The sequence below is a fragment of the Rhipicephalus sanguineus genome, chromosome 10 (genome assembly GCF_013339695.2).
Source record: "Rhipicephalus sanguineus isolate Rsan-2018 chromosome 10, BIME_Rsan_1.4, whole genome shotgun sequence".
In the NCBI taxonomy this organism is placed as follows: domain Eukaryota; kingdom Metazoa; phylum Arthropoda; class Arachnida; order Ixodida; family Ixodidae; genus Rhipicephalus; species Rhipicephalus sanguineus.
The window spans coordinates 146,441,093-146,467,959 of record NC_051185.1 but is presented as its reverse complement, the minus strand read 5'-3'; the positions used below and the strand labels follow the sequence as shown (position 1 = coordinate 146,467,959).

At 47.8% G+C, this 26,867-nt stretch overlaps 1 protein-coding gene across 1 annotated transcript in view; it reads right to left on the bottom strand.

Moving 5' to 3' along the window:
* Positions 1-12,030: 12,030 nt before the first annotated feature.
* LOC119372558 (uncharacterized) overlaps positions 12,031-26,867 on the bottom strand; it is a 40,246-nt gene continuing 25,409 nt past the window's right edge. Inside the window, exons 7-8 of the mRNA XM_037643038.2 lie at positions 15,687-16,013; positions 12,031-12,229 (exon numbers count right to left, since the gene is read on the bottom strand). Of these exons, the coding sequence (XP_037498966.1) occupies positions 12,122-12,229; positions 15,687-16,013 (435 nt within the window). The 3' untranslated portion in view covers positions 12,031-12,121. The remainder of the gene's footprint in view (positions 12,230-15,686; positions 16,014-26,867) is intronic.

The following is a 26,867-nucleotide window of genomic DNA, read 5'->3' as shown; positions in this document are numbered from 1 at the left end:
CCGGACGCGCCAGCGAACGGTCGAAGGATGAACGGCTCCGATGGAGCGGCGATAGCGGCCCGTGCCGGCCGCGGTAACAGGATGGCTGTCGACGAAGATAACGCTTACGAGATTGTGCTGCCTACTCTGCCCACTGGCCGTGTTGTTCTCAACACGTTGTTTTTGCACGGAGACGTGCGTGAGCGGCCCTACAAGGTCGAAGACTTCCGAGACGCCCTCGCCACTGCTGGAGTGCTCCCTGACGTCGTGGCGTTAGGGGCGTACCAGATCAACCACGTCTGGGCGGTGACCCTGAAATCCGGTGACGCCACGAAGAAATTAGCAGCGGTTAAGGAGCTGAATGTCAAAGGCCGCCGGTGCGTGGTTTTTGATCCTGAGGACCAGCAGGTCAAGCTGCGCCTGCATCGGATGCCGCACGGCGTCCAAGACGACGACATCCGGACCGCTTTCGCTGCCTTCGGGAACGTTACCGAGGTTACCCGAGAGCGTTGGCGCGTACAAGGCATGCGAGAGAAGGGCTCCACCACAAGGACCGTATTGTTGAAGCTGAAGCCGGGAGTAAAGGTCGATGACTTGCCCCACCAGGTTCGTGTCGCCGGCGAGTTGGCCCTCGTGGTGGTGCCCGGCCGGGCAATGCAGTGCCTGCGCTGCCACGGCACGGGACATGTTCGCCGGGACTGCAGGGTGCCCCGGTGTTCGAAGTGCCGGCGTTACGGATACGCGGACTCGGACTGCGTCCGTACCTACGCGTCGGCGACGGGGCGGCCAAAGGTCGACGACAACGAAGAGCTCATGGACGTCGCCGAGGAGGAGGAGGCAGCGAGGAGAACCGAGGAGGCAGGAAAGCGGGCGGGGTCGCAGGACACGATGGCGCCTTCCGGCAGTGACGCCCCGAAAGCGGATTGTCCTGGGGTCCATCAAAGTGCAGGTGACGCGTCTGGGTCAACGGACAGCGCACCGTCATCACAGGTCCTGCATGCAGCGACGTCAGGAGGCGACACCGGCAAAGGCGTCGTTCCAGCACAGCAAGGGGCGGCGGTAGACTCGGCTGCGCCAACCGAGACGGTTGGAAAAGCGGCCGACAGTCAACCAGCGGCCAAGGTCGGCGACATTAAGACCTCGATAGAGATACAGCCGGAAAAGAGTGGCGTCCACACGCCTACCAATGCCGCCGTCGCGCCGAAGCGCCCCCACCCCGAGACCAGCAACCACGGCACCCAACCGACGGCGCCTGGCATCGAGGAACCCCCGGCAAAGACATCCCAAGTACGGCGGTCGTCTCTGCGACCGCGCCCGAACGTGTCTTCCGACAAGCGCTGCGGCAACGCGGAGCCCGTAGGGCAACTCCAAGTACCGGCGCCGGATGGCAGCGCCGGCGATGGCATCGTCTAGCCACGTGCTAGACGCGAGAGGTAGGCACCATGCTGTTGGTCCCTTTTCCTGTCGTTAAAATGGCGCCTGTCCGCCCGTTAAAAGTCGCGACGATAAACGTTAGGGGACTGGCAGGGAAAAGAAAACAAAGCCAGCTTTACCGACTTGTGACCGAACGAGAGATAGACGTGCTGGCAGTTCAGGAAACGAAAGTCGATGGAGAAGAAGAGACCGGCAGCATGGTGCAACGTTTCGCGTCTAGATTTTTTGTTGTAGTCAGTCATGCAGTGGGCACATCGGCTGGATGCTTACTTTTTGTGAAAAAATTACCGGGGCTTCAGGTGAATGCTCACTTTTCCTGTGCGTCGGGCTGGTGTGCCTTTCTTGACTTCTCGATGTACAACACCGAGTGGCGTATTGTGTGCGTATACACGCCCAATAAGGTTGAACAGAGGGCCCTGTTTTTTCATGGCGTCGAAGAACGGCTCTGTTCGGGAAGGCAGCTAATATTGCTGGGTGACTTTAACTGTGTCCTGAGCGCACACGACAAGACGAGCAGGAATGCATTCAGAGATAAGAGCACTGAAATCCTGACACGGCTTGTTGAAAACTGTGACCTGGAGGATGTCGCAGAAACATTCCAAAGTACGAGTGCTGTAAAGTACACGCGATTCGAAGGTACTAGCCACGCAAGGCTCGACCGTATCTACGTATCTGTCGACATCCTTCAGAAATATACCAGTTACGAAGTAGTCCCGGTTTCGTTCTCTGACCACTGTTTAGTCCAATGCTCTATAGGATGTTCAAAGCGAAGCAATGACTTCTCGTGGGATTTATGGAAACTCAATAACAAGCTTCTGCAAGACGAAGTTTTTGATTTGGTAGTTAAGGAGGAAATTGGCAAACTAGACCCCAGCGAAAACCTACACTTATGGCAACGGTGGGAACTATGTAAGGAAACTTTAAAACTAAAAGCAATAGATAGGGCTACGCGCATTCGGTATGACGAGAAAAGAGGCTGAGTTGAAATTGCTTCTTGACAAGCTACTCAAACAGGAATGCCGAGCCCCCGGTAAATGGATCGAGGACATTAGAAAAATAAAACAAAAGATTGAGCAGCTAGATGAACAACGTTATCGGGGAGCGCTTGTGAGGGCAAGGGCAGAGGACACCGCTGCTGGCGAAGCGCCATCGAAACGCGCGCTCGCCATGGAAAAAGCACGAGCCGAAAGAAACCAAATACACGAAATAGAATGGGCTGGCTCCCTATCAACCGATACAGACGGCATCAAGTCTGCTTTTACTGAGCATTATCGGGCGCTGTTTGCATTGCGTAATGTAGACATTCAGAACTTTAAAAATGAATTTCTTCCTGGTTTACCCCGTCTGGACGACGAAAGAAAAGATATTTTGGAACGGCCAATAACTGTAACCGAAGTTGAAAAAGCAATAGATAAACTAAACCCTGGAAAATCACCTGGTCCGGACGAATTTACCGCTGCTTTTTACAAAACGTTTAAGTCTGAAATTAGCCCTATCTTATCTGTTATATTCAACGAAGCCTTCAGTTTTCATTGCCTCCTTCATACCGGTCGTCTCACACAGTACTCATTCCTAAAACCGAGGATGTACATAAGCTTAGCTCAGTTGCAGCGTACCGACCGATAGCACTGACCAACGTAGAGTACAAAATTTTCATGAAAGTATTAGCTCAAAGAATACAGACCGTGATGAAGGACATCGTCGGGCCCCATCAAACTTGTAGGATCAAAGGGCGCTCTATTGTTGTCAATATCCACAAGGCGCGCAGCATACTCGAATGCTGCGATTACTCAAATGGGCGGGTTGCCATCCTACAGATTGATCTAGAAAAGGCTTTTGATTGTGTTGATCATAGGATTTTGTTTGCTGTTTTAGATCACGCAAATTTGGGTTCTGTTATCAGCGAGGGAGTGGCCCTGGCGTATCGAAACTGCACGACAAGGTTGATTGTCAATAAGAGTCTGGGGGCCCCCATTACCGTGCAACGTTCGGTACGTCAGGGTTGCCCCCTCAGCCCCCTGTTATTTTGTTTGTATATTGAAACTTTATGCCTGAAAATAATCAATGACAATAGAATCAGTGGTTTTCAGTTACAGGCAGTGGAAGTGAAGCTGCTTGCATATGCAGATGATGTAGCTATTTTTGCAAAGGATCAACATAGTATCAAACAGGCTGTTGAAACGGTGCGTGACTTCAGCAAAATTACAGGGAGTGGTGTTAACTGGTCGAAGTGCCTAGGGCTCTGGCATGGGCTGTGGCCAACGAAGCCAGACTTTTTGCTGATGTGCCTTGGGCGATGATCCCGGGCGTCCCGCTCGACGGTTATCGCGACAGCAATCAGTATTGGAAGCAGCAGGCCAAAGACACACGGGAGAAAGCGGAGAAATGGAAGGGAGCCGCCTTGTCGATCTTTGCTCGAGCCACCGTTTGCAACCTGTTTTTTATCAGCAAGCTCTGGTACGTAATGCAGGTGCTGCATTGTTCCTGGACTAATGTACAGAAGTTCCACAGGATATTTGCCATATTTGTCTGGGCTTCTGAGTGGGAACGGTGCAGCCGTACCAACTTGTTTCGTCGGGTAAAAGACGGCGGATTGGGACTCGGCCACTTGTTTTTACGGCAGCTTGTCAACCGGTTTTTGTTTTTTAGAGAGGTCACCGATCCTTTCCTACGCACGCTATGTCAATTGAGATTGGGTAGACTTCTGCCTGAGTATGTTGTATCAACCGAAGATTGCGTAGGAGGGATCGGTGGCTTTTATAGAGAAATAGTGTCTAGTGTAAGATTCCTTACTGTACGATTTTCGAGAGAGTACCTGGCCACTGTGAGACGGAAGGAACTTTACTTTGCACTATGTGATGTTGTTTTCCCAGTGCCGTTGTACAGGTCACTCTACAGTGGAGGCCCTGGTAGCAATGTCTTAAAGAGGGTTAAAAGAATGCATGTGCAGCCGGGAACTAAAACCTTTTCCTTCAAACTACATACTGGTACATTGCCAGTTAAAGCCTTTTTAGAGAAAAAGGGATGCTTTATGCCATGGGGCACACACTGTTTAATTTGTAAGCAGCCAGAAACTATAGATCATGTTTTTTTACATTGTTGGGAAGGGGTTTATTTTTGGGATGTTTTGCAAAGAAATATCAAGAAAGAATTGCCACTGAATCCGTACGGCATTCGGTACTTGAATGTAATTTCCGAAGATGGGCTACCATTTGACACAATCATGCTTATGGTCTTTGTGGCGATCGAGAATGGCAGGATTTCGATAAGGATGTGCGGTCTGCACGAGCCTACTTCAGAGAAAACATTCATTGGTTTCTCGAGATACAAAAAGCTGTACCCGATCCACCCGACTGGCTCTCGAGAGTAGAGCCGCTGGTGACCTTGCGAGAATTTTAACCTGATGATACCAGCAACATGCTGGTTGATAAACCATTAACACATGTATAGTGCACATTGAGTGTTTCTACAACCAGTGCTTCTGTGTTCTGTCTGTACCAAAGCCAGGTAATAAGAAAAAAAATGGTGCGCGGTCGAGTTGTCTAAGAGGTATCCTGCGGAGCGAAGAGTCCCAGGTTCGAATCCCGTTGGTGCGCTTCGGAATTTTTTTCTTCTTATTTATTTTCTTTGTGGCTCATACTTATACAGGGTGTCCCAGCTATCTTTAGCCAAGGGTTAAAAAATACAATATTAGAGGCAAGCGAGTGAAATGACTTGCAAATTGCTGACAGCCATCTTGCGCACTACAGACAATTTTTTGTTTTGTAATTAACTAATTTGTTAATTAGGTCGATTTAACTAAATTGCTAAATATTGACTTTAGGCAAGAAATGCTGCTTGCAAAGTTCGAGAGCGTCATCAGAAACCCCAATCGCATCATTTGCGATAAAGAAAGTCTCACGTATACCATTTTTCCAAGCTTCAAAGAAAGCCCGCGAAATACAAAAAGAACCACGTGACTAGCGCGCTCGCGCGCCGCGAGAATGCTGCCCTCAGTCGTGGTTTGAGCGAACGAAATCAGCTGCTGCCGCGACTCGGCGTCTCCGTTGCAGCGGTAGGCCGATAAGTTAAAGGTGGTTTCTTGGCTCGCGCTCGCTACAACTTGCACCGTCACGCGCGCAGCTGGCTGGCAGCGGGCCAAGAAACCACCGCCCACTTATAGGCCTACCGCTGCAACGGAGCCGGTGAGTCCCGGCCGCAGGTGATGTTCGTTCGTTTAAACCTCAGCTGAGGGCAGCATTCTCACGGCGCGCGAGCGCGCTAGTCACGTGGTTCTTTTTGTATTTCGCGGGCTTTCTTTGAAGCTTGGAAAAAATGGTATACGTGAGACTTTCTTTATCGCAAATGACGCGATTGGGGTTTCTGAGGACGCTCTCGAACTTTGCAAGCAGCATTTCTTGCCTAAAGTCAATATTTAGCAAATTAGTTAAATCGTCCTAATTAACAAATTAGTTAATCACAAAACAAAAAATTGTCTGTAGCGCGCAAGGTGGCTGTCAGCAATTTGCAACTGATTTCACTCGCCTGCCTCTAATATTGTATTTTTTAACCCTTGGCTAAAATAGCTGGGACACCCGGTATATTATGAGGAACCGTTTTATTCGAGTCTAGCTCGAGCTGTCCCGGATATATACATATCCGGGACATGACGGCGATGACAACAGCGACGGCAAAAAACAGCCCGCCGAGAGTGTCCATATAATTGCTATCGCAATGAAAACTTGGAAGACGCTAAAGCTTCCCCTTCAAGAGTAGAACGTGAAAGCGTTGTCGGGCCCCGTGCCCACTGCCTTCTCAAATGCTAGTTTTGCTTAAGTTTGCGCTGCATGCCTCACCCATGCTCTAAGTAAACGAACGACTGTGCGCGAAGCATTGGCCATTTCAAACTACTCTAAAATGCCTTTTGCAAGTACAGTTGTTAAGTGCCCATTTTGCCATAATTTTTATTATTTATTAAAAACGATAGTCTTTCTTGGGATACTTGAACGCACATATTTTGGTCTGTCTGTCTGTCTGTCTGTCTGTCTGTCTGTCTGTCTGTCACACGATTCAGCCACGCGGCCAAAGTTTAAGCACTTGCTGAATGCCCAGCCATCTTGAACTGATAGCTGCGTTCATGCTTGTGAACGTTGTCGATCAAAAAGCAAATATTACGCATATCTGAGGCGCGACATCAATACGTAAGTATTAGGTAGTGTGTTCCTTTACTATACAATACATAGATACATAGTTCTAAAGAGTCTAGTGTTTCTGGGGCTGCGCTGAAAATGCGACGCTATGCACGAAAAAGCCCTCTGCCGACGATATCTGGCAGTGGCCCTGCGAGCAGCATCACGGGTGGCCGCGGATGAGACCAGAACTCATGTAGAACGGCCGGCAGAAGGCTGTCGTCTTTCGACGACATTTGCAGCGAAGCACGGAGATACGCGGCCAATTTTTTTGTTTGTATCTTTCTAAATTTTTCAGTCACGGACAAGATGATTTTTCGCTCACAGCCAACCATGCCGCGACGCCGACGCCGACACCGGAATTTCTGCGAAACGGGCTCTTTAATGGGCTCTTTAATGCTATCGCGTTAATATACAACGCAAATATAGCTTGGTCATTGTTTAAAATTGAGGAAATCCCAGACGAAAATTCTTGCATTTCTATGGCTCTACCCGAAAGTCGAAGCACCGATGAAAAGAATAACGGGAAACTTAAGATGCAGGCTGATTTCAAAAAAAAAAAATTTAGGTCGTTGGTTTTATCATGAATCAGAAGTGGGGACAGAGAAAAATTATCGATAAATTGTTTGTTCCTCCTCCAGCAAATAGAAGAAGGAGAATGCCCAATACCCTACTTGGGCAAGTAAAAAAAAAATCGGAGGAATCCGATAGCGTGATTTAGAGCTGTGCACGGGCCGTATTTCCGAGCCCGAGCCCGGCCGAAGGCCCGCCTGAGCCAAAGTAATTACAAAGTAATTAGACGTAGGAATTAATTTGTTTTGAAACAGATGTTTTAGAAAGTCAGTTATTATCGATAGAGTATAGAGGGGCCAAAGAAGTATAATAGTAGTGAAGGCTTTGACAGGATCACTCCTGCATCTAGCTTATAGCGTGGCTAATCCCACGCTAACACGTTGTCGAACCTGCCCATCTCAAAACACGTGCATCTCTCCGGTCACTCTTTTAATAACCTCAAGGTGACGTTACTTGAGTCTCGATTTTGCTCCAGTTATGACCGGGAAGCCCGGGAATCGTTCGAGATTCACAAATTTGACACCATCGCGTCTGGTTTAAACGAAAGCGCTGGCAAATTGAGTTGTCTCATTAAACCATCTAACCTACGTAGGCATAAAAGTGGAGTGTACTTGCACAACAGACTGAGCTGTGGATATTCCGTGTTTTTTTTAGTTTCTTATTGCTTTTACCTTATTTCCTCATCAGTTATGTTTTTTTTATTACTTGTGCATTTCCGTATGTGTATATTTTTCAACGTCGCCAGCCTATCAGATGTAACAGCTGTTGTCTTGAGCTGCTCATGCAGCATTTTCTTCTATCACTACACGTTTGTACATCATTTTGTGTTAACATATCTTCACTCCGCTTGGTATGGGCATGTATGTTGACTGCACTGTTGCTACTCATTTCATTCAGATGAAGCTCGGACCCCGAGCGAAACGTAAATAAAAATTGCTTCACACGCACGTCTGTTTGATGTTTCGGTGAATATGTCACCGGACCTAGACAACATTTGTTGTTGTGATATATATATATATATATATATATATATATATATATATATATATATATATATATATATATATATAGTTAATGTAACAGGCGTGTTCTCCTACAAACACTTGTTATTCTTGACAAGGCGTGAGGCAACCAAGCTGGTTCAGGCAGAAACCCGGCAAGCACGAACGTCAACGTCTTCGTTCACGATGGCTAATTCCGCATGGTATTGAGTTGCTGCATTGCCCTCGCATAGGAGTAAATATTGAATATTCGATTTCAAAGTGTCATTCCGCTCAAGTGGCGAACAAGTTTGGCCAACGCAAGCGCGCATCTGTCAATATACAAGAGGGGTAAGTTGACATGCCAGCCTAGATCCACTAATAACAGTTGATATGGTGTTTACCAGTATGACATATTGTACAATGTGGAACGCAGAGGAATTCCATTTGCACTGAATGGAAAAACGCTCGTACGGATGGGCAATTCTTACAGCAAAGCTCTATATGCCTAGGGTTCCACGTATTTGCGTGGGCATATTCCGGAGAAGGCGAGACACCGGGCCGACCCACGGTTCAGTTGGAGCAAGTTTCAAGCGCTAGGCTCCTAGCAAAAAAAAAAACGCCAGGCCTGCGCTGAAACCGCAGCACAGTCACAGCAAAAGCTGGAAGAGCGACGTTTCTAGAGCCCGTTGAAAGCTCTCTTGGGGCTACAATACAAGTACATTAGAAAGGTACCCACTACGCCATAAACCCCAATTTTTGTGAAGTTGGGAAGCACCTACTAAGCCATTATTCGTCATTCTGCGGAGAAGCGAGGCACCAGCTACACGTCTGTAAGGCATTATGTGCACTTTGTTGACGCGACGACTAATGACGATGAAGAATTATGGCTCAGCCCTTTGTAATGGGTTGGAAGCTTTAAACGGCCCACCAGTTATGTAATTTGCATTGGGTGACGCTCGGACGCTATTTCCCTATCCCGTCATGCTGTATAACATACGTTGACGTGGGAGAGAGACGGGGGGGGGGCGAAGAACTTTACCGAGGCCCCGAGGAAATGGATCACGCGCTTATGGGCTTCCTTGGCAACCAATACAAGCGCACTTGCAAGGAACCCACTATGATATAAATCATTGTAATTTTACTGAGACCCCGAGGAAATGGATCATGCGCTTATGGGCTTCCTTGGCAACCAATACAAGTGCACTTGCGAGGAACCCACTATGATATAAATCATTGTAATTTTACTTAGACACCGAGGAAATAGATCATGCGCTTATGGGCTTCATTGGCAACCAATACAAGTGCACTTCCGATGAACGCGCTACGCTATAAATCATTGAAATTTTTGAGAAGTAGGGCAGCAGGCACTGTGCCATTTTTCGTCATTCTACGGAGAGCCGTGGTACCTGCTAAACGCATGTAAGGCATTATGCGCACTTTTTTGATGCTGTGCCTGATGACGACGAAGAATTATGGCAGATCCCTTTGTAATGGGTTGGAAGCATTCAACAACCTACTCGTTGCGCAATTCGCAATGTGTGACGCCTGGTTATCGAATTCGCGTTGTGCGACGCTTGGTGCTTATTTTACTCTTCTACCACGCTATATTGCATATGATAATGTGGTTCCTTCCCCACATGAAGCCTGTATAGGACATTTTTGCAAAGCAGTTTCAAGCACCGGCATGGCTCAGCGGTTGAATACTGTGCTCCCACGGAGAGGGCCCAGGTTCGAACCTCGTTCCATCCTGGAATGTTATTTCGAGCGATACTGGTTACGGACACCGGCGGCGGCGGACAACTACGGCGCCAAAAACGGCCAGTGAAATGATCTCATAACAGCTTTCACTGTAAAAATAAAATAAATCAGTGCTAGTTATAGTCGATATGGGTATACTGGAATCATCTGTGAACAGCACAACACTAGCGATGCATATATATAAAACTTGTTGTGTCGCCGCAAGGGCCAAGCAATGTGTTTGATAGCAACGAATTGGGATGCCATAAGAAAAACGTCTAGCAGCTCACTCGCTTATCAAACACCACTGCTGCAGCGAGCGAAGTGACCTTCATGTGGTCTATGGCTTCAGCGCAAGTTTGCCATGGGCACAACACGTACGATGCTGTGAGCCATTTGTTGAACTCCCTCAAGAGATAAGCGCGCGAGCACGGGCGGCACGCCCTGTAGGACAATGTAAACGGCCGGAGGCGCGCAGCCTCACTCTGGCGAATGACTAGCGGGGCGACGCCTTTAAAGCGCATATAAAAATGGCAGAATGCGCGTGTTGGTTCAGCGTCCTTGAAGTGTAAAGGCCAAATTCAATAGACGCGAAAATGCACGCGACAGCAACGAGCGATGCTATGAGCGACGAAACGAGCCGTTCGCGCGATCGCTCGGTTTTTCAGATTTGGAATCCGTCGCTCGTCGCCCGGAAGTGTTGTGGTCAAGCAGCCAAAAGCAAAACACCGGAACAAGATGTATCAGTTACGTACTGCTGATTGCCGCCACTTATGGACGCGCATCAACAACAACGTTCATCAACATGGCCAACGGAGACGAGCACAACGTTGACGTTGTTGAACGCGAACGTGCGTTACGGGGCCTCAGTGACGGGAACTACAAGTACCGCGCCGTCTGTGACGCGGCTTGGCGGCACGTAACAGCAGTGATGGGATCGAAAAGAATGCTGCAAGACAATGATAACCATTTTATGTACCATTGTGCAACAAAACATCGTATTTTACATTGCATACCGCTAACAACGGGCCACTTTTGGTACGAGTAAACGCCCTCATGCGAGCAACAGTGGAGGTCGCTCGCCGAAGCCGTCGCGTGAATGGGGTTTACCCCATAAAGTTTCCTACAATTAACTAGAAGGGACTCTGGCGCTGCGATCGTTCAGCCACCATGGGAATGGTGGGTAGTACGCGGATTTGCCTAGTCTTCGTACTTGCGGGCGTCAAACGCACTTGTGGCTTTGTTCGTTGATATATTTTGGTTTTCTTTCGAATAGAAGAATGGATCGTTGTGAACTTCGTGACCACATTTGAATTGGTGAGCCTAAAAAGGTTAAAGTGGGAAGTGAAACTGCTTTTGCTGAACTTCGTTTTGCGACAAAGCGGATGCAGGCGACGTGGCGCCAAACGGAGCCGAAAGAACGAAGTTTAGACAAATCCGTGTACTACCCATCATTCCCGTGCTGGCTGAAGCGCCATGCGTTGCAGCTCCCATAGACACTAGCGCCAGAGTTCACTCTAGTGAGTATTGGAGGAAACTCTATGGTTTGCCCGTCCAAGCGACCGCTTGCACGAAGGCGATCTACGTCGCGTCGCTCGTCGCTGTCGCGTGCATTTTCGCGTATATGGGGTTTGAACTTAAGGCGCGACGATGACAATGGACAAAAGGGAAAGTACACACACATTCAAGCTCATCCCTTGGCCCTTCGCGCCATCTCTCGGGTGATAATGAAGGAACCTCTGCCACGCTGAAGCGCCACAGAGATTTGCGTACCACTGACGGCAAATGGTGGATCTGAGCAGCTCGCCGTTAAAATACTCGATAATGCATGCGTTGGGCTGAGAGGCCTAACGCGACGTGCCGCGGAGCGAAGGGTCGGAGGTTCAATTCCCAGTCACGCGTTTCTAAAAATTTTCTGCTGGGCTATTTTTCTTTGTGGGTTACACACGCACGCACGCGCGCACGCGCACACATACAGGCACACACACGCACGCACACACACACACACAGCACACACACACACACACACACACACACACATATATATATATATATATATATCCTCTCGAGAGCGTCGATAAATTAAGTTCAGTACACAACATGCATGCAATGAATGAATTTTTGCGAAATTCATTTTGAAGCCATAAGCAATAAAATAAAACGACGTGAAGTACAACTCAATGAAGACGTTTCCTGATAATGGGACACCAGTTGGGTGTAATAGGTGATGGGCAGAATTCGTTCTCATCAAAATTCCCTCCACGTGAAATTGGTCCATAGGCGGTGAGTAGGGGTACATTGAAACGCACGCCTGAACGCCACCGATGACGGCAGAGCGACGTTGCAGAATGCTATCTGTAAAGAAAACAAGAGATCGGCAATGTACTACAAGGTTAGAAAGAGCGAAAAGTCGAGCTAGTTGGCGCGGGTTCATGACAAAGCAAGGCAGGCATGCGTTTAAACACGGAAACAATAGAAGACATCAAGACCGTGTTTATGTTGCCTCTTTTTTCTCTTGTGCCCTTGTTTCCAAGCCTATCTTCGTTTATCGTGCACTGCCAGGGTCGTTTAAAACTGTTCTTCTGGTCATGAAACTTCTGCCCAAGTTTTATACAGGCACTAAAACTACAGTTTCGCAAAGGCGAAGCAATGATTGCGATAGCGACAAATTGGAACATTATACGAAGTAAGGCCAGCAGCAAACTTTTTTGCAGCACATCTCCCGTAACTCTACAAAACGCTGTTAAAGGGACACTACAGTGAAACAATGAATCGGTTTAGATTGATAAAGTGTACTCTCAAATCTGTAATGTTGTTATTTTCATTATCATAAGTTTGTTAAGCAAGGAGAAAAGCACGGTCAAAGTATTGTTTTTCAATTTGGCGCCGAAATCTCTGCGCGTGACGTCATGGATTTAAAACTGTATTTGTATAATTTGGTAACTTGGATATGTAACTTGATATGCAAAGTCTGTGCCCCTCTCAGAGGCCAATGTAATTCATTCTTATCGATTACGAACTACGCAGGGCAAGAAGACGCCGTCAAAATCTATGACGTCACGACGTGTCACGCCCGAATTTCAAGGTGGCGTCGCCACCCGCATTCATCATTTTGAGCGTTTTCTGGCTTACCAAGCGACATCTCGCAGCAACCGTGATGATACTGAAATTGTGAAAGAGTAATTGACTAATATGAGAAAAATTCTTGTCTTTAGCGTCCCTTTGATGCGAATGCGGCCGCTCCAGGAAGCGAAGCGGTTTTCGTGCTGTCTGTCGTCTCAACACAAGCGGTGAGAGCACTCCACATATACGAGCCGTATAGTGATGCCTGTCGAGATAGTGCGCGCTCCAGCGCTGGCAAATGCGCCCTGATATTCAAAGTTCGGTTCGGGGGTCTGCGGCGCCCCCAGTGTCGGCTCTCCATGCTCCTTCGCCCGACGAAAGACTCGCATGACGTTTCCTCTCCGCTTGACGCGCCATCGACGCTAGGTCTCTCACGCAGGGCGATATTATCGCATGTGCCTTTTGTGCGACGGAGACGGCCGGTTCTTTTCATCTCTGATTCAACCGCGCTCGTCTACAGCGCTCCTGCGTTTTTACTAGCAGGTAGAACATACGATGCGCAGGGCGATGTTATCGATTTGGACTTTATACGAAGCGTGACAGCGACGGCAAAAACCCGCCGAGAGTGTCCATATAATTGCTATTGCAAAACAAAAAAGCTGCCGCCAGAATATTAACGATCTACCGCGTTTGAAAGGGCAGTCGCGTCTTCGCGTGCATGTCTCACGTGAAACACATTTCGACCGGTTTTCGTTTTCGCTGTGTTCGCTAGCTGAGCAAAGCAGTGATCAGTGTTGATTAAATAATATAGCACGCGAGTTTTTTACTTGCTCAATTCGTTAATCATCAGCAATGGTTCATTGAAGCCTGACCTTGAAGTGACGAAATTTCACTTGTGCTCGTACATTCACGACTAACATACTGCTCCTTGGTGTGGCTCACAACGGCCGCCACAAACCTTAATTCTCTGTTGATATTACAAAAGCGTGCTATACGTGCAATATCTAACACTCCCCTTTGCGAAAGCGCTCGACCATATTTTAAAATGTACAAAGTATTGCCTATAAAACTGTTATACAGGCATAAGCTTTGTCTAGAGATATTACACCAGTATAGACTAAATACATCACTATTCTTAGATACATATTCTGTGAAACAAACACCATACGAGCTGAGAAAGAGCTTAATATACAAATATAGATCACGAACGAACTATGGTGACCAACAATGAGCTTTACAAATTCCAGACATATTAAACAAACACCCAACTATACTACATTTACTGGAAGATAGAACTTCAGCTAGAGCATTTACAAAAATAAGAAAAAAGTTTCTAGTTGAACACAGTGATGCTTTTCTTGATTTTTAAAATTTGTTATTCATTGATGTTTTGTATTCGATACACCTTGTTCATTATTGTCCCTTTCCCTGTTGTTCGTTTGTTATATTCTAATTTGTCTTGTAGAGCAACTGGAAACCCTAGTCAAGAAGTTTCTTGTTAATTTATTTGATAAAAACATGCATTTGTTTGTATTTGCCACCACTCGAATAAGGACTCTGTTTATATTTCTATGCTTTTAGTCATACTTCTGGTAGTTCTGTTCCACTATGGTACCCGTGTAAGATAACACGTGATGTTGTCATTTTCTGCGTACTGTACATACTGTACGTTTCTGCTTTGCTGCCAGGGTGGCACGACCAAGTCAGGCATTTACTTAGCCTTTAGTCGTGTCCCCCAAGGCAATCTTGTTCAATTTTGCCTTGAATAAAGCAAACCAAACCAAACCAAACCAAACAAGCGTACAATATAGCTATGTTTATTGATGCCAGTGTAGTTGTTTAGGCCGAGCTCAGACTAGGGAAGTAGGCGGAGAACGAAACCGCCATGGCGGGCGGGAGATGTTTCCCACACTTGCTCAAGACGTTCGCACTCATTCTGCCACAGCCGCACTTCACCTAAGCTTCGTTAGCAAATGAAGCGAATGCGTGCCACTTTGCCTCTTTAGTTCGTGCCGAATTTTAGTTATGCATCCACTGCCCTTTCCGTTTATCGCGGACGTGAAATAAGCCACTGCGTAGGGAGTAGGATTTGACGGCGCTAGCTTCTAGCGGCATTACGTCCCTTGCTCGGCGACATTCGGTGCGCTTCTTGGCAACCAGAACTCGAGATCTCCGGCTGTGTCCGAAAACGCCGAAACTCATAATAAAGGGAGGTAATGGTTCTAGTTAAGAGTTGTACTGGTTACATATGACATCGGAGCATGAGTTTACTGAGGATAAGGGCCAATGAATTGTCCGGGTGAATAACAATTGAATGAATTAATTCAAACAGCCGACTCTTTTCTTGTGAGCACTTGCGATCATTGCGGCCAAACCCACGTGTTTCTTTCTACGTGGACTCTGCGATTCGTGGCCTCTGCATGCCCTCCGCGTTTCTTTCTCTCTGAATCGACTCCGACACCGTAACAGTGCGCTGCCGGAGTTGATTGAGGAGGCCACGCAGAGCTGCAACGATCCAATTAAGTGCAGCTCCAACGACCCAATTAACAGTAAGGTGCACACTGAAGCTATCGAAGTCAGCTACCAAACGTTAACGTAAAATCTACCCAAGTCAACGAAAACTTCACAAAACGCTATGGGCTAGCGCCCTTATAGACACTTATTAGGAACATTAAGGTCGCCTAAATTTTTTAGCACATTTTCATAGCTATACTGCCTCGCGCTGACTTCACGATCGAAGGCGACGTACCTGCGTAATGAGCGCCCTGCCAGACAGACCGCACGACGGGAAGCAGTTCGCGAGGAAGAAGAGCTTGTCGCGAGGGATGCCTCCGAACGTGACGTTGCCTCCGTCTTCTCTCACTCCCAGCCACGATCCTCGCGACCTGGCCGCTTCGAGGGCGGACGCCGCGTGACTGGCAGCTGTGGCCCCCAGGCTGAGCGTGGTCAGGAGCCGGACTTCGCTCAAGCGCAGTATCCCCAGCCCACTGGCCCTGGAGGCCAACAGCGAACCGTATCGTTGGAGCTCGGCCTCGATGCCTATCAGCTCGGGACCCAGGTCCGCCCGCGTCAGTTCCTGCGGCACAACCACGTGTTACAGTCGTCCTGTGCGAGAGGATTGCCGCAAAGAAACCTCGCAAACCCACTCTGCGGAAGACCACGAGTCGAAGGAAGGTTCAAATGAGAAAATTCTGTCATCCACCCGTGTAAAACTAAATTCTCATCCACCTGTTTTCAGCATGGCGCTACCGCAACAGTGGCCAAGCGGTAGATAGAACACCTGTCTCCAATGCATCATGCACTAGGCCCGATTCTCAATGCCACTGTGCACCCACCGGTTTACCTGCTGGAGTGTGAGGTACCCCGACTTGGCGTGGTGTGGACACTGATTTATACAAGGCAGACCTTCCTTTTCCGCCCTCTTTCATCTTTTGCTTTCCATCCCTCACCCACGGCAACGCTCCACCATGCTTCCATATGATTTGCACAAATGCGCGTCATTCATAGCCTCAAAGAACTATTAGCATGAAACTACCGAAATTTCCACGCGGATTTCTCAGAAAGAAAACTTCCCAGATCAAGAATTCGCCCTGGTTCCGGATATTGCTGTCAAGGCCAGCGACATTCAGGGCCGGTCGCTCTGTAATCTCCGCCGACCAATAGACCAGCAGAGCACAGCGCGGTGGCATATTAATCCCAATTGCAAACGTGCTGCTAACGAATATGATTAATCAGTTTCTGCGGAAACCCTAAACCAACTTCATTTTCTACTGGGAAGTCTGGTATGACAATCCAGTACATCCACAACACATTTATCCTACTAAGTAATACTCTATGCTTAAGACGGGAACAAACAGCGCTTGACACAGGACGGCGAAAGAATGACATTACGTATTTACTTCTAAGGCACAGGCGTCATGTCATGTTGACGCCAATTGCTGTTCCAATGTTGGCTCCGCTTTTATAGCAGTCGAATAAACATTACATTTGTATTCCTTGGTTAAGCGAGGTATATTTAAATGTTGCTCGACCCCGGAGCAATACGCTAACGAAAGTTACGTATGATATTCACACCATCGCAGCATAGTGTGCACTTCGTTTGGATAATACTGACGTCTGTGTTCTAATGTTAGTGCTGAAGTTACGTCAGACCATAAGTTACCACTTAAACGCTAGTGTCGTCGACGTGCCTGGTAAAGCCGCGATGTGCACACAACTAATACACTTAAAAAACACGTAAATCCACCTCGCAACGCTTGGCTCAAAACCAAAAAGCTGGTTGATCCCTCCGCCATAGGAATCGGAATAACACCAAAGTAAAGCGTGCCCTTACAAAAGTAACTGAATGTTCATTGTACATTGATTTCAGATAGTTTGTACAATGTATATTGATGTTTGGCAGCTATAGCACCGTTTAACGTGGATGCACCCACTTTGATGATCGGTGGTACATCTCCATCCCGACGACTAACGTCCATGTTAAATGATTAAACAAACCCTTGTGGTAGCTGTAGTAGTTAACCGTGAAAGCGTAATCAGAGAATGAGGCGCGAGAGCCAGAAGAGCGTCGCATATTGGACGCAGAACTTGGTCACCATACCGTGGCATGTTAAAATGTGATTGACCACCACTGCCAGACTAGAGGGAAACGCAAAGCCCGTCGTGCCGCCCCGGTAGCCCAGCCGCAATTTTTCTCGGCGCGAGCGCGTGAGCGGGGAACCAGCAGCCAGGTGAGGCAGGCGCGCGTCGCAGAGCTATTTTAAAAACGGTAGTCTTTCTTTGGGAACTTAAACGCAGAAATTTTGGTCTGTCTGTCTTTCTGTTTGTCGGCACGTCACTCGATTCAGCCACCCGGCCAAAGTTGAACCACTTGCCCAAGGGCCAACCATATTGAACGGCTGACTAGGTTCATACTTGTGTACATTGTTGATCAAAAAGCAAACATTACGCATATCCGAGGCGCAACATCACTAGGTAAGTATAAGGTGGTGTGTTCCTTTAATAGAAAATACATAGATACGTAATTCTAGAGGCCCTAGTTTCTTAAGCTGCGCTGAAAATGCGACTGCGCTGACACTTGCCTTGCGCCGTGCCCTCTGCACGAGCTCATTGTTGTGTTTCGGTTTCGGTTCAGCATTGCACTGTACGAATGCCATGGGGCGCCGCTCTGGCATTCCTGTTTTACCCAGGCGACGTGTAAATAAAAGAGTCTGTGGAGAGTACTCGTTGAGTGCGGACGTTTCTTCTGCTTCGGCGCTTCGCGCCAAACCGCGTGTTCGGGCTGGCTGGCGTCCCCGCCGGTCGCGTTGGTCACCGCGGGTCTTCGCCTGCTGCTGCGCCGGGACTACCAGCCCGCAACACAGCACACATGTTTCCCGACGCATTGCCAGATGGCGTCCATATCTCACGCAGCGCCTCTTCTATCGTCTTTAGACGACATTTGCAGCGAAGCACGCAGATACGCGGCCAATTTTTTGGTTTGGATTATCGTGATGCTGTGAGCGAGGCCGACGCTTTTACGACGCTTGGGCTGAGATCGCCACCTCGCGGTGTGTTGAGGCATTGACAAAATTGAACTTCTATTGAAAACGCGCCGAATAGGACGGACGTGTAATGCGTTGCATGTGTTAATCGCGGAGGCCACAGTGATGAAGCATTACTTTACCGCTCCCAGAGGGCAACACACCCCGTCGACCGGGAGAGTGGTATAGTCGGGTACAACTTTAGAAAAAAGGAGAGGCCCCGCCCATATGACCGAAGCGTGGCAGCCGATTGCCTCCGCGGCAAAGAAATAGTCCCGCTTTAAAAAAATTGTGGTTCTAAATCGCGTAATTCCTGGTACGTATAATACTTTCGTACCTTGATGACTGTTTTGATAGAGCTGTCGTGATGGGAATGCAACAGCACATGCCGGATCGCGAGAGAAAAATAACCCCGTGCCTTCTACAACGCTGCGCGTCGTCTGCTCTCTAAATTCGTTGCAAGGGACAAAAGTAGAAAGGGCAGCGCTGCATGGTTTTTGCGCTCGTTTACACGTACACGGATAATTTACTACTCGTTTCCCGAGCCTAAAATTAATCAGTTGCTGTTTAACAAATACTTAAAGGCACAATGCACTTATCGAAACCATTACAAACCTGGGGCGAGAAGACGACCGAGGCAGGAAAGGTAAAAGAAAGCTTCGTTCATCGTTTTAAATAAATACATGCATGCTTGTCTCCTGGTTTTAAATAGCAAAATATTTCTGCTTTTTTTAGTTTTATGCTTTCACAAACTTATTTTAAAGAATGTGATGCATCTTATTTTCTTTTTCTTTCACGTTTTTTTTTCTTTTTGCAAACCTGCGATCTCACGAGATTTCGCACGGCGTTCAGCGCGAGTTTTCCGCCATGGAGCCCAACGAGGTGACATCGGAAAGCGATTCTTTGTTGCTGAACGAGCCTTGTGTTGCCTCGATGTCCACACCACCAAGGAGCGTCGGCAAGAACAAGAACGACCACATCCTCAACGGCGATTCACGGAACTTGATCTTCCACTGCTACACGTACTGGCGCAACAGGGAGCCCGAACGCAGCGTGGAGGACACGAGCAAGTTTGTCGCCGAGATGCTCGGTGTCAGCGAAAGCACAGGCTTCAAGGTGAGGAGAGAGGCCAAGGCTTCGTCTTCTTCGGGCGGCAATCTCTCGACGCCCTCGCGAAAGCGCCCACGAAATGCGGAGAAGAGAAGACGCAGCACGAAATATGACAGCTTCACGTTGTGCGCGCTGAGGTCATGTGTGCACGATTTCTTTCGCCGCAACGAGATACCGACGGTCGAGAAGATAACCAACGAGTTCTCGAACCGTATGGATCTCCCGTCACTGAAGCGCTGTACTGTGCGGCGCCTGCTTGCCGAGATCGGCTTCAAGTACGAAAAGAGGTGCCGCAACTCGCTGCTTATCGACCGCGACGACATCGTCGAGTGGCGGAATCGCTACCTTCGTGACGTGGAGCGCTACCGGGCGGAAGGCCGAAAGATCTTTTTCCTGGACGAGAAATGGGTGACGGCGGGACACACTCAATTGATCGTATGGACAGACACCGTGGTGCAGAAGCGCGGACGCCTGTACGCTCGCGCAAATGGCCTTTCAACGGGTCTGAAACAACCCTCTGGGAAAGGCCAGCGCCTGATCGTCACGCACATCGGCAGTGAAGATGGGTTCGTAGACGGCTGCTTGGATGTATTCCGAGGGCGAAAAACAGGCGATTACCACGAAGAAATGGACGGCAATCGCTTCGAGGGATGGTTCGGCGACGTGCTGCAGAAGTTGCCAGCTGGTAGTGTCATTGTTTTGGACAATGCACCTTACCACTCCCGCCGAGAAGAGAAATTGCCGACGACGTCCTGGAAGAAGGAAAACATACAAGAGTGGCTGAATAGCAAGGACATCGCCTACAGCGCGACGTTAGTGAAGAGGCAGCTGCTTGAGTTGGTGGCATCTGTGAAGCCACGCTTTCTCAGCTACATCATAGACAACGCAGCTGCAAGGGCCGGTTGCGTTGTGCTCAGGCTCCCGCCGTACCACTGCGAATTCAGTCCCATTGAGCTCGTGTGGGCAAAGGTGAAAAATGGTATCGCTGCGGACAACCGAGACTTTAAGCTGTGCACTGTTGAAGACATCTTGAGGGAAAAAATCAAGAACGTAACGGCGGAAGACTGGAGGAAGAACATCCGGCATGTGATGGAACTGGAGGCTAAGTTCCGAGTTGACACGTCTGGAAGTGACCATGTCCAGCCCATCGTCATCCAAGTGGGGGAAGATGACACTGAAGAAAGCGACTCTGACTGCGAGCTGTCCGGCATTGAGCCCCTCGAGGAAGCTTAACGGCTACCTATTAATTAAATAACAGCCCTTATCAGGGCTACCTAAATGTTGCCGGTGGGGATGTTGTGTTCAGTCATCCACCCCGTGACCCCTCAAATAAGTAGGCAGTTCATTTGATGGCGTATTCCATTTAATGGAAGTTCAATTCTGAAAGAGCAACGTCCTGCACACATTTTGCTCAATTTAACTACTGGCATGGAAACATGCTGAAATGCTGGCAAATCGAAATGCAAACATAATTATTAACCCTGAAAAACCATGTGGCGCCCAAGATCCTCATCCAGGCAGCCACTGTCCAGCTTGACAGGCCCGTTGATGAGATAGCTGCAGTCAACGCGAAATTGACAACCACTGTTAACAGCTTGCACGCCACAGCACATTAATGTGGTTTCATTGTTTGGGTATCTAGCCCATGCAAGTAAGGAACAATTATAAAACATCATTACTTTAGTGAGGCCCAAACTGCTCATTCGTGCAGCCATTGCCATGTTGTGGCGCCCTATGGTGAAGTAGCAGCAGCCGAGGCGAAGTTGACTGCCAATGTTGGCAGGGCGTATGTTGAAACGAAAACAAAAGTGGCTACGTTGGAACCACCGAGAAGCTTTACATGCCCCTAAAGGCCAATCAATGCAGCCAAGCAATAACAGGGACACACCGTCGGCCCAGTTTACTCCATAGCATAGTCACTGTTAATTTCACTAAGCCGCTTCAAAAAATAATATCAAAGCAAGCCCAGTGCCGTGCCCCTGTTGCCCATTTCCAGGTAGTTGTGCCACCCTTAGTGTTCTTTATAGCCTGTTCAGATGAATAATGCCAATGCAAGCACTGCGAGAAGCAATTGTAAGCTTCAAGTCTGCCGACGCAGTCATGTTGGAGCCATCGACAAGCTTTACATGCCCCTAAAGGCCAATAAATGCAGCCAAGCAATAACAGGAACACACCGTCCGCTCAGTTTACTCTACAGCACAGTCACTGTTAATTTCATTAAGCCACTTTAACACATAATAGCAATGCAAGCCCAGTGGAGTGCTCCTGTTGCCCGTTTCCAGGTAGTTGTACCGCTCCTATTGTTGTTGACAGCCTGTTGAGATGAATAATGCCAATGTGAGAAGGCCCAAGGTAATCATTGAGGCAGCAGCCACCCGTCGAGCTTGAGGGGCCGAGTGGTCAAATAACAATAGTCAGGGCACGCTTGAAAGACACCGTTAGCAGTCTTGCACTACAAACCACAGTCACGTCATAGCCATTGTTGGTAAAATAGCAGTAGTCAACTCCAAATTGAGAGCAACTGTTAGCAGCTCGCATGCCAAAGCACAGTCATGTGGTTGCACTGTTTATTTTGGTAATCTGGCTGAGGCAAGTAATGAAAATAAGAACAATTATAAAACATAATTTGCTTAGTGACGTCCATAATACTCGTTTCGGCAGGCACCGTTGATCTTTACGGGCCCCATGGTACTTAATTGCAGTAATTGGGCGTACGCTTGAAAGGCACTGTTAGCATTCTGCACTTCAAATCATATAAATGTAGTAGCCATTGTTTAATTTGTTTATCTGACTGGACAAGTAATGCAAACACAAGCACAATTATTAACCCTGAATAACTCTGCTAGCATTTTCTGCTTTTTTTTTTGGTACTGAAAAATGCCGAGTAAAGTTAGATGTTTTACTGAGGTACTTTGGCCATCGAACAAGCCCTAGGCAAAGTGACAGTCAGATTCAGACAATGAAATTGGTGAAGTAATAAATGGTGAAAGTTGCAAAAGCTCTCGGTACACTACTTTACTGTGCTCCATTCACTGAAAAATGCCTTTATAACGATGATAGCGTCAGACAGGAAATGACAGCCCACTGCACAATGTTATTCGTATTGAAAATGTGTACCACCATATGTGATGGGCAGTGAAACCTGTTTACGAAGACTGGAAGCATGAAAAATGCAACAACATAGCAAGGTGCCGTTTCACAATATGGCACCCTTTCATGTGCACTTCTGAAGAGCTGCCGCATGCACTGATGCATAAACACCTGAACAAGGGTAAGAAGTGAAATTAGTGGGCAATCCACGGGATTCTTTTAAGATAATGTAGCTCTGTAAGCTTCTTTGTTGTCACAGCTGATAGACCTATCTTTTTTTGCAAGTTGGTTAGTCACATTGTGGCAACAACACAAGAAGCAAGGACAGAAAAATAGGAGAAAACAAAGCACATAGGCAGACTGAGAAGACAAGGTGGACGAGAGAGAAAGGCTTTAGTGAAGTCGAAGAGGTCAGTCGCGCTATTCAGAGGACTTGGTGCTTTGAATGAGATGATTATGAGTTTAGGAAATTCTGAAAAAAAAAGACGCACAAAACAAACGCTAACATAAAATAAAAAGACAGAAAAAGGAATGAACACGAGCACTCACAGAAGCACGCACATATTTACACATGCGCACAAACGTAAGCGCGAGAACTAAGAAAATCTCAAATATAAAGGAATGGGGGAGATAAAAAATATAAACAAACGCCAGAAAAAACGCACACACATTTACAGACAGGTGCGCGTAGAGGTATCATGAGTCGGTTCACAAGCTGATATATGTCCACGTTGTCAAATGTTTTTTTTTTCGTTTTTTGCACCGTTGCCTGAGCGGTCATAGGAATTTTTAGTGGCAACATATCACGAGAATGGAAAAGCAGCTCAGAGCTTTGTCATGGGAAAGCATAGCGAGCTCTGGCAGCACACCTTATACGTGATTGTGTCACAGCTGGCATTCTACAGCTGGCGCGCTGTGAGCAATGAGAACCACAGAACGACACGAATTTACGCCAAGTTCCCTTTTGAAGGCAGCGGTTTAACGGTCATAATTGGTTCGACTTGGTTCTGGGGCGAACAAACATCTGACCGTTGCTAATTCAACCACATTCCCTCAAGCAGCGCGTGTTAGGAGAGCAATCAATCGACGTTGCTACACAACACAGGAATAACGCAGCCATACCCTCGGCTATCTTGTAACACTGCTGCTAACAATCGTTCGCGCTGAGCTGGCAGAAACGAATTTTTGCGTGGGAGGTCGCTTCCACAAATGTATTCCGTTGATGAACTCGTAGGTTTGTTCCATCCGCGTACACTTTTCTCATTTCTCCTGAGAATGCTTCTGCTCGATCACCTCACCACGTCCGACGGAAAACACAGCGACACGGTACACGAGCACACCCACCGCTCACAGTAGGCACCACACAGCGCACTTTGGCAAACTTCCCTCGTTATAACTTCACTTCGGAGCAAAACAAAACACCATGGAACGAACACACTATGTTTGCTTGCAGCGGTGTGTCGCCGCCGCGTCCCGTTTTTCAGACGAAGCGAAGCGCAGCGTCACCGATGCTCGGTACAGTCTTCCTTCGCCGGATAATGGCTCAGAACAAACACACGCAGTACAAATGGTGCATCGTAAGCTCGCAATAATATTTCCGGCATGACAGGCCACCAAAAACAGCTTAGGAATTCACTCTGACGAGGCATGCTCACAGCTGACGCGACTCGGCCGAGTTCGAAGCGCGGGCGGCCATCTTCTCCTTGAGCGGAGTCACCGGCCGTCCGGCTCGTGACGTCAGTCTAGAGCGCGCGCCCATTGGTGGAAGCGCGTGTGCATCCGCCTTTGAGGTGCAAATGCCGCTTTTTTCTAAAATTGTACCCGACTATAGATATAAAAGGCGCGTTTGTAACGCCTCTAGAGTATGTGAGCGGGGCGCAGTGGATAGCGTGCCCGCCATCTGTTGCTACGGACCGAGCGGTCGTCGGTTCGATGCCAGTTGACATAACTTTTTTCTTTGCCATCTGATCGTGTAGATTTTTTCGACGTCATTTCCGTGACGGAAATACGTCACTGAAGTCTTGGTGGATCCCGGCATAAAACACTTTCGTGTTAAAAATGCAGTATACACAACTACTCGCTGACTGCTTCGCATGAAACCGATTGCCACAAGGCGTGGAATCTGCCGAATGTTTTTATGATTACAATACCTTCCAATTCTCGCATACAAATAGAGACCGTTACTGAAGGTTATGGAACATTTTTTTTTTTCGTTCCGGAACAGCAACGGAAAGGAACTTTTTGCGGTGGAACGAAACTAAAACCGAAACGAAAATATTTTGTTGCGACACCCTGCTTTTGATTCAAATTTTGGCGGTGGTATGACCTCCTACATGAGGTTTCTGCTGGGGTATTGTGACTCTACCGGTTGTTACGGTGAGCGGAAGTTCCGCTGCTGCGTCTTTAATGGTACGGAAACACGCGTCGGCGCAGCTGCGCAGTCAGTGAATAACAGCACAGAAGCGCGGGTGCACAGATTATGCCAGTATAATATTGTAGGTGTTAAATCAAACAATTGTCGAAAACCACTGAAAGATAAATTTAATTGGTAAGGATTCATTATGAAAGAAGGTAAGATGAGCGAACAGGACCAAAAGATAGGAGAACAAGTAGGCGCTCGTATTGCCCTGTTCTCTTGTGTTTATGTGCATTCTTTTATCATTGGGTATCTAAATACGTTACTCGTAACGATCAAAGAAGGACAGCGTTACCGCCTTGCATTGCCAATAATTAAGCAGTTGAGACGCCAAACGAGGCGTCCAATTTTCAGGCTTTATAAAGCCTGCTGCGGGCTTCTTCTGTATGCAAGGGCACTGAACACCTAGGTATGCACAACATATTTTAATTCACTTCCAAAGAGTACATAAATGCTCGTTCTCGCGATCGAGACCCATCGCTAGCGTGGCTGATACTGGCGTCCCTGTGTTGGAAGCGTAACGACCGGTTTATTGACGTCAAACCTAGCTCACACCGAAAAGTTTAATGATGCTGGCTACTAGTGGCATAAGGCTTTAGCGGAGAGGTCGACCTGTGTGACCCCAAAAGTGAAAGTCTGATTAATAAAAAAAACATTTAAAGGTGAATTAATGGCTAAAGTTGGCGGTTGTATAAGATAGGTAGGTTAATTAGCATTAAATTGAGCGAAGCAAAAGGTTAGTTAGTTCTGTGGGTGGTCAAAACGATAATTGTAAAAAAATATGGCTGATCCCTCTATCATTGGAATCGGTATAACACGAAAGTGAAACATGTCTTCACAGACGTAGTTGAGCGTTTGTTGCACATTCTATCGCCCCAAGGGCGAAGGAGTGAATGCTACAGCAACAAATTGTAATGTCACGCGAAGAACGGCAAGCAGCTCGAAACTTGCAACGCACTGCTCAAGCAGAAAGGATGCACGGAACCAACATACACAGGATGAGAGCGAACAAACTGTCACATTTGTAACTTATTTCTGCGTGAGCACCGCGCTCCTTTCGCAAAAGCGGCCGCTGCAGTGAGCCAAGTGACCTTCGTGCTCTCAACGCGAGCCGTACAAACCATCGCGATCACGAGATAAGCGAACGCGTGAGCGACCACGCCCTGTAGACGCGAGTGGTCGTCGCAACTGCGACGACCTTTAAAGCGGTCGTCGGTCGCTCGTTCACGGATTCACGGATCTCGCTAGTGATAACGAAACACGCTGTAACACCGATCTCTGAGTACCGCCACCGACAAATGGTGTATATAAATAGCTCGCCGTTAGCACTGCGAAGAACGTGCCGTCCGTGCCCGAATCGTTTCGCGCTGCGCGCTGCGGAGCGAGGGGTCGTACTTTGGATTCCCGGTGACGGAACTTTTTCTTCTGTTTTTTTTTCTTTGCCCACTGTAGTCTTTATATTTTACAACGTCATATCCGTGACGGAAATACGTCAGTGGAGCCGTGGTTGACCCCGGCATAAAACACTTTCATGTTAAAAAGGCCACTTACACCCTGAAAGCACAGAAAGGTGTCTATGGCTCCGCCGTAAGTGAACACAGGAAATCGGCGTTTGGTGGGTACGTATTACCGAAAAGTCAGGCTAGGAAGGAGTATACTCGCTACGTGTAATACTTAATTGCTCCGCCACGGTGGTGTAGTTTAGATGGTAAAGCATAGCATGTTCTTGTATAGTATGGTGTAGCTCGGGGTGGGAAAAGAAAGTGAGAGTGAGGAGGTGTGAAAAGAGGAG